The 19243-nt window shown below is 41.2% G+C and overlaps 5 protein-coding genes across 6 annotated transcripts; 4 read left to right on the plus strand and 1 right to left on the minus strand.

Annotated features, from left to right (window-relative positions):
* Positions 1-1308: 1308 nt before the first annotated feature.
* LOC132260014 (15-hydroxyprostaglandin dehydrogenase [NAD(+)]-like) lies at positions 1309-2111 on the minus strand. 2 transcript variants are annotated; one of them, XM_059757913.1, is made up of 2 exons: positions 1546-2111; positions 1309-1473 (listed from the first exon to the last, which is right to left on the minus strand). In XM_059757913.1, exons 1-2 carry the CDS (start codon positions 2109-2111, stop codon positions 1341-1343), a joined length of 699 nt encoding a protein of 232 aa, XP_059613896.1. In that variant the 3' UTR covers positions 1309-1340. The 2 variants fall into 2 exon arrangements, with proteins under 2 accessions (XP_059613896.1, XP_059613895.1); XM_059757912.1 differs by having other exon boundaries at positions 1309-2111.
* Positions 2112-2753: 642 nt separating this feature from the next.
* On the plus strand, positions 2754-4774 carry LOC132259448 (alcohol dehydrogenase 1-like). The gene is made up of 2 exons (XM_059757086.1): positions 2754-3428; positions 3488-4774. The coding sequence occupies exons 1-2, from the start codon at positions 2785-2787 to the stop codon at positions 3603-3605; spliced, it is 762 nt and encodes a 253-aa protein (XP_059613069.1). The 5' UTR covers positions 2754-2784; the 3' UTR covers positions 3606-4774.
* Positions 4775-9742: 4968 nt separating this feature from the next.
* Positions 9743-10999, plus strand: LOC132259799 (uncharacterized). The gene is made up of 3 exons (XM_059757567.1): positions 9743-9883; positions 9946-10218; positions 10277-10999. Exons 1-3 carry the CDS (start codon positions 9753-9755, stop codon positions 10968-10970), a joined length of 1098 nt encoding a protein of 365 aa, XP_059613550.1. The 5' UTR covers positions 9743-9752; the 3' UTR covers positions 10971-10999.
* A 2504-nt stretch (positions 11000-13503) lies between these two features.
* Positions 13504-14773, plus strand: LOC132259135 (lipase 3-like). Its single transcript, XM_059756686.1, has 3 exons — positions 13504-14074; positions 14166-14326; positions 14390-14773. Exons 1-3 carry the CDS (start codon positions 13504-13506, stop codon positions 14771-14773), a joined length of 1116 nt encoding a protein of 371 aa, XP_059612669.1.
* Positions 14774-17638: 2865 nt separating this feature from the next.
* Positions 17639-18806, plus strand: LOC132259888 (15-hydroxyprostaglandin dehydrogenase [NAD(+)]-like). The gene is made up of 2 exons (XM_059757699.1): positions 17639-18317; positions 18376-18806. The coding sequence occupies exons 1-2, from the start codon at positions 17665-17667 to the stop codon at positions 18491-18493; spliced, it is 771 nt and encodes a 256-aa protein (XP_059613682.1). The 5' UTR covers positions 17639-17664; the 3' UTR covers positions 18494-18806.
* The last annotated feature ends 437 nt before the right edge of the window (positions 18807-19243 follow it).

Below are 19243 nucleotides of genomic sequence, written 5' to 3' on the forward strand. Positions count from 1 at the left end.
GGGCGGGGGGAAATAGTTGAAAAGATTGTTAAGAGAGTGCAGAGGGATTTAATATAAGATTTCTCTCCATTTCCCATTCGTCTCGTCCAAATAAATTGACGTCTCAATGGGATCAAATCAATTGAGATTCCTGCATTTATTAGGGTGAAATATTTCTCGATATAATGCTCTATATACACATAAGGGAGAATATACTTCGATGTGATAGAAATACCTTCATTTTCCCTCGTGCAGGGCTGAGCAAATAGCTATGGTGAATCTTCAGGGATTCTTTCTGCCCACCTCTTCCGCACCTCGCATCTGACGCAGGAATGCAGCGCAATGCAATTTGATGCGAGTTAAAGCTCCTCCATTGCCACTTAATAAGGCGCGTAATTTAATTTTTCCTGCGCGTGTAGAAAAGTCAAGGGGGATAATTGAAATTAATTCCAGCAGCGCGCTCATTTTCCATCCTCCTCGGCGTCACTGGGGAGTTTTTTTCGCAATCAACACATCTTCAGGCGCACGGAATGTGGTCTGGGAAGCTCTCGCTGTGTCATGGATTGTGCTTCTCACCCCTTGGCAAATTTACGCTGTAATATTATTCACTTAATAACCGTGTGTTGGCTTTTGTGCTGCTAAACTGCGGGTTGTTTGTGGTTTTTCCTTCTCGCGGATACAGACTCCGCGCGCCCTCCTGGCGGGCACTGCTTCGCCGACAAAGCCACCGGAGAGGTTGAGACATGATGAATGCTGGCAATGTTCTCGTTAATATTAATAATGATTATATACAATATTGCTGAGTGTTGCGCGCGGTGCTTTTTGGCACCTTCTTAGTGTCAAAATTAATTCCTCTCACATGAAAATCTCAAGTATAATTTAATAGCTGAAACACTTTACAGGTAATTCAGACAAATTTCTAATGAATTTGCAACGTGCTTTTTGCCACCGCAGTTTGTGGCAAGCCATCAGACAACTTTTCATGCTATCGCTCTTTATGGGAAAATTTCATGCCATCCGCTACACCCAAAGTTCACCGGAAAGAAGGCAAATATTTTGTAAATTCCATTAAGAGACATTCTTCTGAATGAATCTCACAACTTGTTGATCGCAAAAGTGACTTCAAATACCTACAAAATCTTCCTCAATAATTATCTTGTGCAATTTTGGGAGTCAATTTGCTAAGAACCAATTTACAAAGTCGACTTCGAAGGCATTAAAAGATAATCTAAGAAAATGACTCAGATCACCCAAGGCTTAATAAGATACGATAAGAATTATATGATAAAAAAAAATGGTTATTTGCAATATTTTATTTAATTTCTGTTCTATAAACAATCTATTACTTCTACCAAAAGTTGTTAAAATTGTATTTCGGGCAATGTAACTTCGATCGTTTTTCCATTTTCAACCATCCAAACACTTCCGCTTTTGCCGTTTTGCATGATTTGCACTGACGCTTTTCCAACTTCTGCTGGGCTTTGATCTGGAAAACTTTTTTTCAACATATCTAGCTTTGCTTCGCTCGACATGAAGGAGAATTCAGGCTTAATGACTTTATCGTACATTTGTGATTGAGTTCCAGCTGGACAAAGAACGAAGAATTTGATGCCCAAATATTCGCGTTCGTGAGCCAAAGCCCTCGTGAAAGCAGAAACGCCGTGCTTCGTTGCGCAGTAAGTTGGCATAACACTCACTGGTGTTATGCCAGCAACAGACGAAATGTTGAGGATCATCCCGCCTTTTCCGTTGCCTTTATCCTTCCTCATGTGCTCAAGAGCAATGAGAGTTGATCCAATAACGCCGCAAAGATTCACTTCCACAACCTTTCTGTAGATCTTCTCATCGAAAGTTCCAGCGCAATTCACCACGATGTCCAGACTCTTGATTTCCTTCACGAACTCTGCGTAGCACTTTTCCAGCTGCTCATGAGAACTCACGTCCACTTGGAAGTATTTCACGGACGCCGAAGGGAATTTTTGCCTCCATTCGGTGACAACTTTGGGCTCTGCTGCGCTAAGATCGAGGGCCGCAAGATGCTTCACTCCGCTCTTGAGGAGCTCCTCGCAAATGGCCCCACCAATCGCGCCAGTTCCGCCTGTCACCAACGCACTTTGACCGAGAATAGACATTTTACCGACTTCTTCGACTCGCAGTTCAATTCTGACTGTGAAATTCTTTGGAATTCCCGCGAATGTAAGCCGTTGCAATGAGATTTCACTAGTTAGTTTATTTTTGTACATACAGATAACTTATCGCAGAGCGAAATGCATATCTCACAATAGAACTGATAAGTTGTAAGCTCTTATAATCTATAATTTCTTGGTAATAGCCTTTTACCTTCCCTGAAATTTATACTTATTAAAACTCATCGGAATCTTCCATAAACGCAGAAAAATTGACGTTGTAACAATTACAGACATCACAATCTGTTGATAATGGTGAAAACACAGCATTTGTAATTTGTAATTTGTCCGCGATCATCTCTTTCTTCCCCTCGCGTTTCGTGTATTTTCTTTCCTACTCGCACAGTGGCTGTCTCGACATGTCAGAGTCGGACGCTGACAGAGTAGGAAAGAAAATACACGAAACGCGAGGGGAAGAAAGAGATGATCGCGGACAAATTACAAATTACAAATGCTGTGTTTTCACCATAAGTATGTTTAGAAAGTACTTGTGATAATAAAAAAAATGATAACCGAGGATTATGTGAATGTCAAAGTCATTTAATCTTGGACTATACAGCTATTCATCTGCGTGATTGTACTTAGTTTGCTTCAAGAAGTTGCGCAGTGAAGTGGAGAAATGTCTTTTGCTCCAAAAAGTGCTCTGGTTACCGGTGGAAGTGGAGGCATTGGATCTGCAATCGTTGAGGAACTCCTCAAAAATGGGATTAAGATTCTCGCCGTTCTGGATATCAGTCCAGAGGAACCATCCATTGTCCAGGAGTGGAGGAAGAAATTCCCCGGAGTCACTGTGAAGTATTATCGAGTGGATGTGACTTCGCAGGAGGAATTGGAGAAATGCTATGCAGAATTCGTGAAAGAGGCCAAGAACTTGGACGTTGTGGTGAATTGCGCGGGGATCTTCAATGAGAACATCGCCAAAAGAGTGGTGGATGTGAATTTGGGTGGAGTTATTCTGTCAACCATCGTCGCTATTGAGCATATGAGAGCGAACGGGAAAGGCAAAGGTGGAGTTATTCTCAATATTGCCTCAATTGCTGGTCTTGAGCCATTCGGCATGGCGCCGACTTATTGTGCCACGAAACACGGCGTTATTGCCTTCACTCGAGCCATGGATCACAAGCGTGACTTTCTGGGCATCAGATTCCTCAGCCTCTGTCCGGGAACCACTGACACGGATTTGTACAATAATTGCTTCAAATTGGCATTCATGCCGACAAAAGGGCTGGAAGACACTGTCAGAAGTCTTCTCGTTTTGCAGACGTAACACATTGAAACACAGTTCTCAGAATCTTTGGATGATATTGTCATTTCTCTTACAGTTGCGAGGACGTTGGCAAAGCGGCGCTGAAGTACATTCAGGAGGGAAAGTCCGGAAGTGTGTGGGTTATCGATAGTGGCAAAATCATGGAATGTCCTGTTAAAGACATCAGACTTTAAGTCTTCACAGTCAGCCTTAAAAGTGTTTCAGGGGATTAATACATCATCGATACATTTGTCATCATTGTCTCTCCGAAGTACAATAAAAGCACAACTATTAGGTTGGCGGAAGGAAGAAGCAAACATATAACAGGCAATAAAAGCTTCAAGCTTTTTCTCACTGAACTTTTCACTCACTTGAATTGTGCCACCTTCTCATGTTGCGCTCACGCTCAAGTGTTTTTGCTGGCGGTGTGTTTTGTGTTGGAAACAAGACCACAATAATGTTGGGTGTAATATATAGTTGCAGCCTCATAAACTATGATTGATTATGAACTTGTGCCGTTGACACTTTTGAAAAATGACCAACAGCAACCAGAGGGCAAATATTTGTTGAATTCTGGGCGAATATGCCATGGAGAGATGAGTTTTTGGGGCCATGGGAGAATGGCATCGCACAATGTTGATGATAGTGTTTGAGAGAGTGAAAAATTTTCATACATACAAAACACACACGCATTTCGAGGACGCGTGCAAAAAATTAGCCCCAAAATTCACCATCGCGATGCCATAATGACAGATTTGAAGCACACAATAATGCGGGGGTAATTAAAATTTTTCCAGCCCTCTTCACACACACACGCACGCCCAAAATGCACTGTAATCAAACATATTGCATTAAAACACATTATTACCATTCACCCTGAGTCACCATCATTGCAAATAACCGCGCACACTAAAATGCGAAAATTTAAAGAGTAAAGAGGACGTCAGTGGATATAAATGACAGGGCCTGTGTAGCTTTTATTATTTTCAGTTTTAATTAAATTTCTACTCCATGTTATAATCAAGTATCAATATACTGACAATAATTGCAAAACTCATTCCCAATTTCAAACTCAATTGCATTTATTAACAAATATTCATCCGCTTTCAGCGCTGTATTTTTCATACTCCGCACACAATCCACTTATGTGCACACATACATAATACATATGTATGTCCTGAGGAGGAGTAAAATATATAGTTTATGGCTTGTGGCGGAGGCTAAATTATGAAGAAGAAGAAGAAGATAGAGGATGAAATTGTGAAACAGTAAAAGTGGCCAATAAAACGAAATATTCATCATCATTGAAATTGCCATCAAATTTTATTGCCTGCGACAAATGTTGGAGAATTTTGCATGTGTTTCCCAGAGTGAGAAGAAAAAAATGTCTTTCAATATTCACCCCCACTCCCCCTCATCACCTATGATCTCATGAAAATGCTCCTCTTCGTCGCACATCGCTGTCTTCTGCTCCGTGCAATATTTTATAGTGTCTCTGTCGTTTATCAATAACACGCTTCATAACATATCCACAAAATGATCATCTTCCATTCCTCGGGCGCATTTCTCACATTCCCAGGCAGCTCCTTGCGCGGGTGTGCGAAGGGGAATTTGGGGACAGCGCCGAGCGAAAGGGCCAAAAGGGACTTGCACCTTCATTCATTCGCACGTTACAATAATATAGTGATGTCATAATTCAAAAGTTTATCACTCAAATGTACAAAAAACATACGTGATGTGTATGAAATACAACATTTTATCTCTCTGTCTTCTCTCTGCCCTTCCAACATATCTTTTTGAACTTTCATCTCTCAACACTCACCCAATTTGACGATGCGAGAAAGGAGAATTCACCAGAAAGGGTCAATCAAGAAGATTTTCCAAGTACTGAGGAAAGTGTGTTTTTGAAAAACAGAGATAAAAGTTTATAGGAGATTCTAGGATCATTCGTTATTTGGTAGCGAAAGAGGAAAATTCCTTTTAATCATGGATTTTATTATTATTATGTCTTCTGAACTTCCGAATATTTACCAAATTCTGTTTAATTGTTGGTCACATATCCTTGCAAATAAAATAAGTTCTTATCTATCTAACTAGTGTTTGAGATACTTGCTGAGAAACACTGCCTTTCTCCGCAATGACAGACCCTTTTGGGCAGTGCGAAACGAATTGCTCTGCGAAGCTCTCTTTCGCTTGCTCACAAATATTATATGGAATTGTGATGTATTCAAAGTGACTCTCATCACCATTCTTATTCCTATCCATGGTATCCCAATAAATAATATTTGAGTGTGAACGAGCGGAGGGTGAAATCATGGTATCAGTTGGAGAGCAAAGGAGATATCAAGTGGATAACTGGCAGATCCCTTTGAGAGCTCACACTGGCTGTTCGGCGTGCCCAATGAAGAGATAAAGTTGTTTGCATTTTTGCCCCATTTTTATTTCTGCTGCATCGCAAATGGCATCATTTTTTGGCACAGCACCAAACGACCACCACAGAGGAATTCCTCCCAATGCAGGCGCGGGTGAGAAAGGTCTTATTGATTCGACAGGGAAGGAGAGGGACTCATAAATAAGATAAAAAATAATGCAGCGACCCTCGTCGTCATATTTTACACATCATAAATAAATTTCTCGTATAAATGTATCGCGCTCAGTGAAATAAATATTGCATAGACAGTGAGAGAAATCTGCAAAATGAATGTGTGTTGCTTTAACATAAGATTGCGCGCCTTTCTTTCTGTTTTGGGCGCGCACAATGTTGAAAAATGCTCCAACGCTGCGAGACTACCAGACAGAATACTTACATGAAATGAAAATTTAAATTATAGATTGCAATTTCATGGCATGGAAACACAAAATACACCCCAAATTGCACACAATTTTATCTCACAATGGTGTGCTGAAGAGAAATGAGAGGCGATATTTTGCTTGTGTGTATCATTTTTAGAAAATATCCGCCCAGACAGACATTGGAGATACATAATTTCTCTGGCACAATTCAATTTTCTCCCCATAGAATTCCAATATGTAATGCAATAACATTTTTTTATTCTTGCTATTTTTATAAAAATCCGATTGTCCTTCGGAGATGCTTTACACAACAGAAACTCCCACTTTCTGAGAAAACGTATAAATTGATTTGCTGACAATTGATACATGATTTGATATTTTTCTATTAATTTTCCCTGTGATATCAGTGGACAGAGGAAGTGAATTGATATTGAACTCTTCCTCTAGCTCCTCATAAAAGGCTGAGTGGCATGAATTTGTAGTATTAAAGTGGATTGCAGCATGAAATTCAATTAATCCGATATGGAAAGGAGTCTTTTCCTAAATTTGCCACCATTGGTTTTCCTTCGCAGCCATTTCCACTGTCTCATCATCACTGAAAAGAGCGGAAGAGAGAGAGAGAGAGGCAGAGCTGTTCCAGTTCAATTGAAACATAGGCTATACAATTGTAGATACAGCATACGGAGCAATTGCACTCGTGCAGTGTAAATGCTTTTTTCCTGTAAAGTGATTTAAATCCGAGCGATTTGTAGCTGAAAATCGACCAGAGGTTTTATAATGGTCATAAATACTTGATTCTCCCGCCTGAAAAGTGGTGAAGTTGGCCACAGCCGAAGGGATGTTGGCTGCGAGGTGGAAAAAAGATGGCCCGATAGTGGCCAGACAAAACTATCGCAATGAGCACGAAATGGCCCAATGAGAGGAGCTTCCAAGTGTGCCGAATTGAAACATCCTCGGACAAAGGTGTTTATGGCTTGTTTAGAATTTCCCATGGCTTGAAGCTCCCCCTCGGACGCGGCCAGATGCCGAGATTTACGACCGTGTGGAATGGGATTGTGCTGTGCAACACAAATCTAAATTTAAAGTTCTCCACCTCCGCCCAACTCTCTCTGGACACTCGCTTTTTTCCGCCTGTCCCGCAATTCCCATGGCCTCGCCCGGCTTGTGAATTTTCCAGCAGCACTGGGAATTTTCAAGATATATCACCACAGATTTTTCGCCTAAGCACAGAGACAGTGAGCGTCCATTTCACAGCTCATAATGGAGATGCGACAGGGCAGTTGATATCACAGCAATTCTCCTCTTTTCCGACTTCATCAGCTCATGAAAGGACAATGTGATGCTCCTGCTAACTCCGAAAAAGTGTGATCAACTTGAGACATTAACACAATCCTCTGCTAACATTCTAAATATTAATTGTCTATCTAATTTCGTGCAGCTTTCCTTCTTGTCATATGCTTAGCGTCTTATATTTAGCGGATTTTGAGGGCGAATTCATGCTTTTCCTCTCTACGATTTACATATATCAAAGGCATATTGAGAGTACAGAGACGAGGCAAAAGGTGAGCTCTTAATTAATTTCCAGGGAATTTTCTGTGAAACGTGAAGCAAAGTGCATTCTCAATTAACCAATTTTCAACGTTTCCGCGCTGAAAGTGGAACACCAAAGAAATTTTATTTGCTCCTGTGTTCAAACTGCAGTTGACGCTCTGGGAAATTTCATTGATTCCTCATCTTGAGTCCAGTGCCATGAAATTTCCCTACAACGAGAAATTAGTGGAAAATTCACATTAATTGATTTGCACTTTTGCAAACTTCCCACCTTTCGCTCTATAATGTGATTGCGTGAGAATTTTGTCAATAAGGGCGATAAAGTTTGCCGAAAAAATTCTGTCATGGCATCTTTGCACACACCAGAGAGTGGATAAAGTAGAATATTTTGTTCACTTGCACCCGTTGGCCCTGGATTTTCGCTGCATCTGTTGAGATTGTAGTTTGACAAGGAGAATCCGAGCGAGAAGCGTCATAAAACTGATTCACTCGAAGGCGAGAGTGGGCTTGACAAAAACAGGGGGAAGAATGAGAAAATCCCTTCATCCACTTTCATCTGCCAGGGTATTTTTGCCCGCGGCGTGAAAGGTTCTGAGGTTCCCTCCACAATTTCTCACCCCGCGCAGAGAAAAAGCTCACATTCTGGGACAATGGCGACATGGGATAAAAAGAGGTTTAGAGCCAAGGAGAGAAGTTTCCGCGAGATACTCTCAACTCCGGTGGCAAAGTCAGCAAAACCTATGGATTACGATGGTGTCTGCCCAATGCGAGGAGCTGCTGGGGAGCATATGAGCATCAGCCCAACACTTTCACCCACGAGCAAAGGAGATGCAAAAGTTGTTCCATCCTCTCCGCCTGCTTGTGTACTTTGTCGTCTCCTCCAGAGATCGTGAAAATGCTTTATCAAGTGTGTAATGGTGTCGTAGCTCAAAGCCATTGAAGAGTGGAAAATGTTGCAAATACACTGAAGATAACTTTCACGTTAGGCAATTTAACTTTTTTAATGACTATCATTTTATTTTCACTCTCTGCATCCATGAGAATCCATTGGAAATTTTCCACCAATGCCTTCTGGCTAAAATCTAAAACCCACCCACACTCTAAAATGCTTCCCTCTTGAGTTTCCCCCTTGAGAAGGGTGTGTGTGTGTGGCGGTGGGAAAAACTCCATCCTTTGAGGAAGTCTCTCTCCCTTTTCTCCTCCACACCGAAAATGTATCTCAATTTTCCCGCCTTACCAAGTGATTGCCATCAATTTCTGGCAAATTTTTACACCATTTCATTCCATTTATACATGCCATTTCGTCTCCATACACTTTGAAAGATGTCCCAGACAATTTCAGCGCTCTCTCGCATCAAAAGTGTCCCATTGCCTTTTTTGGGAACGGAAAACAACACAGGAAGAAGAGCCAAAGTGCTGCGGATAAAGGGAATATAAGCTCGACCTCGTCCCTCAAAAGCACCGGACGAGCATCTGAAATGGCGTGTGAACAACTTTATGTCTCACACTTTTCACATCTAATAGCTCTATTTTTGCATACAATATAAGGATAGTTTTTCCCTCCTCCCCTTAAACTGTGTGTCTTTTATAACGAGTTATGAAAAAGCGTAAGAAGAAGCTTAAAGCATTTAAAGTCCATCGACGTAATAATCATACTTCAGATGACAACAAATTATCATTCGACCATTAATGGGCCTTATCTCAAGTGAAGTAAAATCTTATCAGTGCGTGATAAAGATATTGCTGAAATTATGTTCATTTCTGATCATCTTCTCTAATATTAATAAAATAGAAAACATACAACGACATACAAATGATATTCCAAATACCAGCAAGATTTTCAACGCTCTTTACGTAAGCTGTTCACCTCCAAATTCACTATTATACACAACTAGATAAAGTAGGTTATAAATTCACAGCTTATCTAACAGACATAATGACTGTGGAGACTAATATTGACTTTGTAATTGTGAGAACTCTTCAGTGCAGTGTGAGACATGGAACTGGCAAGTTTGGAAGACTACAAAGAAAGGGCTTGGAAGTTGCTTCCGAAAAGCCCTCTGGACTACTATAAAAGCGGAGCTGGTAATGAGTATTCTCTGCGTCTCAACGAATCTGCATTTGATAAGTGAGTTGCCACAGTGCGTAGAAGCTGTGGAGAAGGAATTTCATTAGTGTGCTTCATTGCAGAATCCGGATTAGACCGACTTTCATGAAAGATGTCTCCAAGAGAACAACAAGAACCAGCGTTATGGGTCTCGACTTAGACACGCCAATTGCAATTGCGCCCACAGCAATGCAAAGAATGGCTCATCCGGATGGCGAAGTGGCCAATGCCAGGGCTGCAGCTTCATCTGGAGTGCTCTTCACGCTCAGCACCATCGCGACGTCATCAATTGAGGAAGTCGCTGCGGCCACGCCGGAGAGCAATAAGTGGTTTCAGCTGTACATCTACAGGGACAGGTTAACTCAATTGCTGAGATCTTTGTTCAAATCGCCTAATCTCTGTGTCTGCTTTTAGGGAGCTCACGCAGAGCCTCGTGAGACGAGCTGAGAAAGGTGGTTTTAAGGCTATCGTCTTGACAGTCGACGCTCCACTCTTTGGACTGCGCCGATCCGACATCCGGAACAAATTCAGCCTGCCGAGTCATCTGCAACTGGCCAATTTTGTCGGCGAGAAGGCGACAGGAGTGCGACATTCTAAGGAAGGATCCGGGCTCATGGAGTACGTCAACAAGCAATTTGACGATTCCATTACTTGGGAGGATCTCAAGTGGCTGGTGAAGTTCACCAAGCTTCCGGTCATTGCCAAGGGAATTCTAACAGCCGAGGACGCTCTCAGCGCAGTCCGATGCGGCTGTCAGGGCATCATTGTGTCGAATCACGGGGCAAGACAGATCGATGGTGTGCCGGCGTCGATTGAGGCTCTGCCTGAAGTCGTGGCCGCCGTGGGAGACCGCGTGACCGTGATGATGGACGGCGGAATTCGACAAGGAACGGATGTCTTCAAGGCTTTGGCTCTGGGCGCGAAGTTGGTGTTCGTGGGAAGACCTGCAATTTGGGGATTGGCAGTCGATGGACAGACAGGCGTTGAGAACATCCTGAAGATTCTTAAGAAAGAACTGGACATTTGCATGGCTATAGCCGGATGCGCGACTGTGCCTGAAATTACAAAGAGATATGTTGTTCATGAGAGTTTCTACAGCAAATTATAAAAATTACCAAGCTTGATGTATCAGTTGAACCGGAGTTTTTGACATAAAACACAATTTTTTAGGTCAGAGTGTTGCCAATGCAAGTTGTCACAATGGTCCTTGTTTCACACTGAAACTGCGTCCAATTACCACACTTTCCTGCTGACTTACCTTCCCGTCTGCCATACAAGTGTGGCACATTCAGATTGAAGCATTGTCCAATGATGCTACATTCTCTCCGCCACAAGTGACGACCAGAACTGGTGGAGTATTAATTAAAAGTTGCAAGCACACATCATCAAATTTTACTCGCTAAAATCATAATGTTTTACAATTAATAGTTTTCACAACACTCTCAGCATCTATTTACACTGTTGCGGAAAACTTTCACAATATGACATTTTATTTGTTGCCCAAATGCACATTTTCCAACCACTCTCGACTCACACACAACTTCCAGTTGACTCCGGTAGATGTGCTGGTTGCGCTGAACCATTCAATGAACAAATCTCCTCTCTGGTACTGGCTTATGTGTTGTTCTCATGCCACGGAAAATATGCAAATAATCAACATTAAATATACTCTGGTGGGATATTGTGGAATTTTGCGCATTCACTTTATCCCCAACACTTCTTTTCCCATCTCCGCACATCCCAATGCTCGGGATGTTTTTGCTCTTCTCCTCAGTCGAGTAGCATTGGAAAAACAGCAGCAAAGTTATTCATTGCAATTGCATATAAATAGAAGAGTCAGTAATTCAACTAGTGAGCCTTATCACAAATCAGTTGATAAAACTCTGGGATGAACCGAATGGCAAAATTCTGTGTTTGTATGCGAAATTAATCTCTTCATTCCACAGTCATTTGTGGGTGAGAATGAGAGCGATAAGGCGAGCGAAAGAATCTAATGCTGAGAGGGGGGAAAATTAAAACGCATTAAAATAAGAAACCATAACCCCTCTTGAGAGCCCCATTGCGCCCTTCCCGTGGCTGAAAGGTGGCAGAGAAATGACAAGAAAATCAACAAATTCACCCCCATAAACATTTCCTCTTCGTGCCAAAGTGTCTTGAATGCCATCTCTTCAAATTGGGTGTGAGGCGAGAGAGTGTGAAAAGTCATCCTTTTTGCACCAGCCAGAAAACCTTTAATTACATCACCAGGAATGTGGCTAAGATGTGCCCAGGAAAGATGCTCGAAATGGTGCCATAATAAGTTCCCTTGGTGAGGAAGAAATGTACTGAAAATTCACATACAAGAGGCGCATTTATTGGTGGGAAAAGGGAGAGAGAGAGAGAATGAGATGAAAATGACATACCATGAGTCGTGTTTTGTGGTCCAATTTCTGGTACGAATAATATTTTAATTAGAAACGCCGCACCCTCGAAAGAATTGCTAAATTCAACGTGAAATTTTCAACCTCATCCCCAACACGCAGTTCATACATAGATATGACTCTGTTAACAAAGTGAAGGAGGAATATTTCCACACGGGAATTTCCACTGAAGAGTCACAGAAGAATTTCAATACGAAATTACACCAAGGATAATGACTCCCTCGAGCGCTAATGTTTGCCAAAAATGAATTCTCCATCCACAGTGCCAGAGATTACGTGTCATACATGCAATTCAATGCGAAAGCTTTTCTATTAAAAGCTTTCATCGCTGTAAAATTTCCCTGGTTGAGCAAAGCACTGTGCGCGTAGATAAATGGAAAAGATAGGGGAGAGGCGCTCACCATTCGGAGGGAGGAGAAGAGATTGATAAAAACCCTATCACCACTTGAGCTCGGCCTAAGTCCACTCCGTCTGTGATCGTGCAAGATGTCTAACTTGACAAAATAGACAAGAATGGATTCAGGGAGGCTGAATATGACGAAAATGGTATTTTTATGGTTCTTAAATTTCCTATTTGTTAATTTTGGAACGCCAAAATATGTCAAGCTCATAAAAGCGTATGCACAATGTAATCAATTGGAGTTGTTCAATTATATTCTTCAAGTCTAGACGCGTCTTTTACTCGCCGTCATTCCTTCCGCTTCATTATCTTTGTGTATAAAAATGCGGAAAACTTAATAGCTTAAATTGTTTTTATGACAAAACTGACAAAAGAACATGCAAAAATTCTCGCTATCGGTCACGCCGAAAAGTCAAAGTAAGTATTTAGATATATTCCAAGGGAGAGATAATATTTTGCTGCATTCTGTTTACCGCTCCGCTTCACTTTCACAATTTGTCACAATATCACAATATCTCCCCCTTTATGCATTCATTTCTGTGCGATAAGATGCGAATATATAAGGACCACTTGGCGAATTCGCAGTTCAAAGTGAAATTTTGGATAAAGTGGTGAAGTGAAATCCTATTCACAATGTTACGTATTTTGGGTGTTTTGCTATTTGTGGCTGCTGTGGTGTTCAGTCAAGATCCTCCAGCTCAGTCTTCAGCCCATTTGCAAGATGGCCAAGACCTGAATTCTCTCTCTGCGGTCAGTGTGCATAAGTTGAATGTGCATTTTGGGACAGTGTCAAATGTGAATATTTCATTCGTTAGACGGAAATGATTGAATGGTATGAATACCCTGTCGAATCGCACGTCGTCCAGACCGCAGACGGATATCTCCTCACCATGCACCGAATTCCCCACGGACGAGCTGAAGGATCTGGACCCGCTCCGGGTAAGCCTGTGGCTTTCCTGCAACACGGACTTCTGGGCTCGTCTGCAGACTGGGTGGTTATTGGCCCAGAACGAGCGCTTGCTTATCTTCTCGCTGATGCAGACTACGATGTTTGGTTGGGAAATGTTCGGGGAAACACTTACTCTAGAGCCCACAAAACTCTTGATCCGGACCGCGAACCGGATCGCGAGGAATTCTGGAACTTCAGCTGGCACGAGATTGGCGTGTTCGATCTTCCTGCGATGATTGACTACACTTTGGGGCAGACGAATCAGAACAAACTGAGCTACGTTGGACACTCTCAGGGCACAACGACTTTGTTCGTCATGCTTAGCCTTTGCCCAGAGTATAATGATGTCATAAAGTCAGCTCATGCTTTGGCTCCAGTTGCATATTGTGAACATTTGAAAAGTCCATTCATTAGAGCAGTTGCTCCGTTTGTGGATGCTATTGGTAAGATCTTTTTATGCATATTTAATGTGTAATATAATTATATCACAAAATTCTCATTTTAATTATTCTTTGTCTGGTATTTTCTTCTCAGATTTGATAACAATCTTGCTTGGCATTAATGAGTTCGCTCCCAGTACCCAAATGATGCAGATGGGGGGCGAATTGGTGTGCAGGGATGAATCGCCTGTCCAAGAAGTGTGCTCTAATGCATTGTTCCTAATAGCAGGATATGATTCAGAACAATTAAACCGGGTAATTTTTTTAACCACTCAATTACTTAGAATCTGCAAATCCGCATTTACTGTGCATTTGCAGTCACAACTTTCTGCCATCATGCATAATTCTCCTGCTGGAGCTGCGACTCGTCAGCTTCTTCACTATGCACAACTTATTAACTCTGGACAATTTTGCCAGTTTGATCATGGACCAATTGGCAATATGGAAAAATATGGTTCCACAGATCCACCGAATTATCCTTTATCTCAAATCACGGCTCCTATTGCTCTTCACTACGGCGCCAACGATTGGTTGGCAGAAGTTGTTGATGTTGAGCATCTGCGAGATCAACTTGGAAGCCTTATTGGAACCTTCCGTGTACCGCTGGACTCTTTCAATCATATAGACTTCCAGTATGCCATCGATATCATAGAATTGGTCTACGATAACCTCATTATTCTGATTAAAACATACAATAATTGAGAGTATTCCAATGAATTTCCGAGGAACGCACAATAAATGATATCCGTTCACAAATTTCTCAGTAATCAAACAATCAACGTCCTTTTAGCTGCAAATCGAGTTTGGTAAATTTTGATACATTTCTAGCTCACCCACAAGCTAAACTGAGCGATTGCTTATGTCGTGTGCTTTTGAATCGACGGTGCGTCACGCAATTCAAACTTACTCCACGGATGGCGGAATAATGGTGCTCTTGAAGGGATGCCATTGAGGAAATTTCGCCCCCGGCAATTCTTTCCATTGACTCGGATTGAGGGTGAAAGATTGCTCACGCGGAGTTGGGGTAAACGAGCCAATAAAGTGTATACTATAGAGTAAAAATTTTCAATTTGTCACATTATTCTTGAGTGCCGATTATGGAATTTATGCATTCAATTGAACACGCGTAGGAGAAGAAAAAATGTTAAGCTCTCAGCGAAAAATGCACAAAGCAGTTCTTAAAGTTTCCTCAAACTCTACAGATAAAGGCAAGGATAAAGGCGATTTAGTTTACACAACAGACTTTGCATTATCATGCTTGCTATCCTAGTGAAATTTATGCTCTTTGTTTGGTTCTGCCAAACTAACAATTTTCCTCTGAACTTCCACACACACACACGCTCACCTTCAAGTCCACCCTCAAATGTTTGCATTTAATTAATCCCGGCCTCGTGAAATTTAAGTCTTTAGCAGGCAAACATGCAATTGTATATTATTGGTAATTGGGAATTATCTAATTTGTCGCCATTTTGCGTCAATGTGTATTTGACAACAGGTCCCTCGGTGGTTCAATGTTTGGTTGCGCTGTAATGTTTGACAAGCGGAACACCCTCACAAACCACCCACTCGGCGTTTGCGTCTCCAATTGAGTCCCCAGAGTCGTCACCAGAAAGCTCTACCTTTTCCAGAAAGGTGTGCTGAGTGAGAGTGGCTGGAAAATTTGCAGATGATCACCACAATTTCGCACTCGCCTCATTTGCATGAAATTTTGTATGTTTATTCTGTTAATTTCGTGACCACATGAATCTCCAACTCTCATCAACACAATTGAATACAGTTCCCACACTATTCGCTGTGTGTTAGTTCAAACATGCTCTCCAGAGACTCATTCACGTATTATGCAATTAAATCACTGGTGAGTTATATACATGTAGAATATATGTCGATGGCATATCGTCGGACCCAAATTGAAGTATTGCAAAGCCATATTCACTCATATGTGTTTAAGCCTATTCCACGATAACGATTTTCACTCAATTTTGCGGAAGATCTTTTGTGATCATTGTGAACACGACGATATTTGCTCAACTTCTGATCGATAGTGCTAAAAATCGCGTGAAAAACGCACCAAATGCATTCGAAAACTATTAATTTCAGTCAATTATCTTCAACATTCTTTCTTATCCATGAAGTACAGCCGAGACAAGAGCACGAAATTGAAAAATTCTCCAAAGACACGACAGAGTTGCAGAGGCGGCAACAAGAGGGAATCTGCAAAGTTTCTCGTCTGTGCACTAATTTAGTCCTACTCTCAGACGGACTACATTACGACCACCCTCAGCTTCCCACCCTCCGAACACATTCCAGATAGTCTTTCGGAAACAATTACATTTCCACACTGGAAATTCCTGCAACTTCCACACGAGGAATGTCTAGGGTATTCTCTTGAATACATCAAGGAGCAATTGAGATATTTCACCCAATGTTGTGTAAACACCGAGAAAATAAGTTTCGTATTTCATCTCAATTCCGGCCACGCGGTGGAGGAAAAAAAGGTCTCGCAGAAGAAAATTCAGCATCGTGCGTCAAATTGAAAAACAAAGTGGAAGTGAAGGTTTCACCCGAAAATAATTTTACGAGGCATTAAATTTCAAATTTGCAGATTTCCTCTGCGCCTCTCGTGTGATTTCCCGCGACACGGATTCCTTCCCTTCCAGCCATTTATATTCCCTATTTTGCAGCTCACGTGAAAAACATCCACCTAATCCCCGACAAAAAACTTAACCAATAAAACTTTATAATCGATTCGGAGCCGAGAATATTGTTTTCTGGGGGCTTTTGAAGGTAAGATTTGAATATTTCGTCCATGACAAGTTCTGAATATTAAGGACGCCACAAAGTGGAGTCAAGGAGTGGAAAAAAATGTCACGAATCTTTTATGCTAGGCGTTCAAATGCAAAATCCATCCCTAGATATTGAGACACCATCTTCGTCAGCACAGAAACTTTCTCTTCCCATCTCACAATTTATTTATTAGTTGCTCAGATATAAAATTGCTGTTTATCTCATGTTGCTTTGGGTGAGAAGACTTGGCAAAGAAAGTGATGTTTTTGCACTGATTCGCAATTTTTTCATCCTCCCTTTAAACGCCGCGTTTGTGCAGTCAAAGTTTCATTATTTAAAAATAAGTTTAATGAAGTTGGTAAATCGCTTAGGAAGGTGATTTTTCCTCGGGCAAATTCAATTGCTTCCGACACAAATTGCTTTTCTAAGAATGTTTAATCACCATGTCAGAGGCTGGAAATACAAGACTGTATGGAACAAATTGTGTGAAGAGGAAAAATTCTGCAGAACACAAAAAGCGCAATACACAAAATATTCCTTATCTCTCAATGACACACATGAATTAAAAGTGTTAACAACTTTTCTAACAAAATTATATTAAGAATGTTCTAAAAATATGGATTATAAAAAGCTGTTTACCCGCGTAAAAGTGAGTTCAAATCTATTATAAAACCCATACAACCTTGGACTTTGACGCGAAAAGCAACATTAATGTTTTTCTAATTGACTGTGTCTGACTAACAATTTATATAAAAGCTGCTCTACTTTGAATTGAATACTCAGTACTTTTCATTCGTAGTTCAATAATCATGTCTTTTTCCAACAAGAGTGCTTTGATCACAGGCGGAACTGGAGGAATTGGTGCTGCAATTTGTGAGGATCTCCTGAAGAATGGGATCGAGAATGTGGCTGTGCTCGATATGCATTCAGAAGAACCCGCGATAGTCAATGAATGGAGGAAGAAGTTCAGTAATGCCAAGATCAGATATTTCCAAGTGGACGTGAGTTCTCATGAGCAGCTGGAAAAGTGCTACGCAGAGTTCGTGAAGGAAGTCAAGAGTCTGGACATTGTGGTGAATTGCGCGGGAATTTTCAATGAGAACATCTACAGAAAGGTTGTGGAAGTGAATCTTTGTGGCGTTATTGGATCAACTCTCATCGCCATTGAGCACATGAGGAAGGACAAGGGAAAGGGAAGAGGTGGTGTGATTGTCAATATCTCCTCAATAGCTGGAGTCTGTCCGCTGAGTTATATGCCAACTTATGGCGCAACGAAGCACGCTGTTGTCGTCTTCACGCGATCTTTGGCTCATGGACGTGACAAAATGGGCATCAAGTTTCTCACACTTTGTCCCGGAGGTACGGAAACTCCGCTCGTTGATCAGACTTTCAAGGAACCCTTTTTCTTCGAGATGAGCGAAGACGCTATGAAAGCACTTTCAGCTTCGTATGTTTTGCAAAGGTGAGATTTCCTGAGATTTCTAGCGTGTTCTTCGTGAAGTTCATCATCTCTCTTCCAGTGCCGACAAAGTATCTGAAGCCTGTCTTGAGATCATGCGAGAAGCTGAGAGTGGCAGTGTTTGGATTATCCAGAATGGAAAGTTACAAGAGCACAGCGGAACACCAATTCGGATCTAACTTATATAAAAAAGCACAAATCCGCATTTTGAGTTTTACAAAGAAGTTTTTCAATTAAAACAACACAGAAGAAGAATGCAACTTCTGGTGAAAATCGATTGAAATGTATCTTTCTTGCATATTGTTTTCTTTCAATCTGAGAAAATCCTTTTAGAAGACGAAAAGCCCCACACTGAGACTGCCTTTTCACTTTCATTTCCATAATCTCTTAAGATTGAGCACAAATCCTTTCACAGCATTTGTACAACACCCAAATATTTATGCTCTCAATTCGCTTCACTTTGATAAAAGTTCTCAGATAGCGCATAACTTTGCTAGTTGTCTCGATTCCTCTCGCGAGAATAGAAGAATCTTCTGTTAAAGTTTTGAGCTTGAAGCAATTGAACGGAAGATGCGCTAATCGAAAGCAGAGTTATTGGCCAAACTTGCTAATCTTTAACTTGTTTGACGGTCTGAAAAGTGTGACAAGAAATTTTAGAGTAATTCATAATATGACCACCGAGAATTACGTTGCATAATTCGTAAATTATCAGCATAATGGCCTAATGAGGTGATGATACTGCTAAATTTCGAGCTATTATTGAGTTATTATCCCATAATCAAGTTATTTTCCACACGGCCACTTCAGAAATGATATTAAGCCGACTTTTATCGTAATAATGAGAGAAATTAGAGAACGAGTAAAATATATCTGTTTAAGCACTCAAATTTACTGCACGCTTTTTTACGATTTGTGAGATTAAATAAATT

This window comes from Phlebotomus argentipes, unplaced genomic scaffold (assembly GCF_947086385.1).
Source record: "Phlebotomus argentipes unplaced genomic scaffold, Phlebotomus argentipes genome assembly scaffold_18, whole genome shotgun sequence".
Lineage (NCBI taxonomy): Eukaryota > Metazoa > Arthropoda > Insecta > Diptera > Psychodidae > Phlebotomus > Phlebotomus argentipes.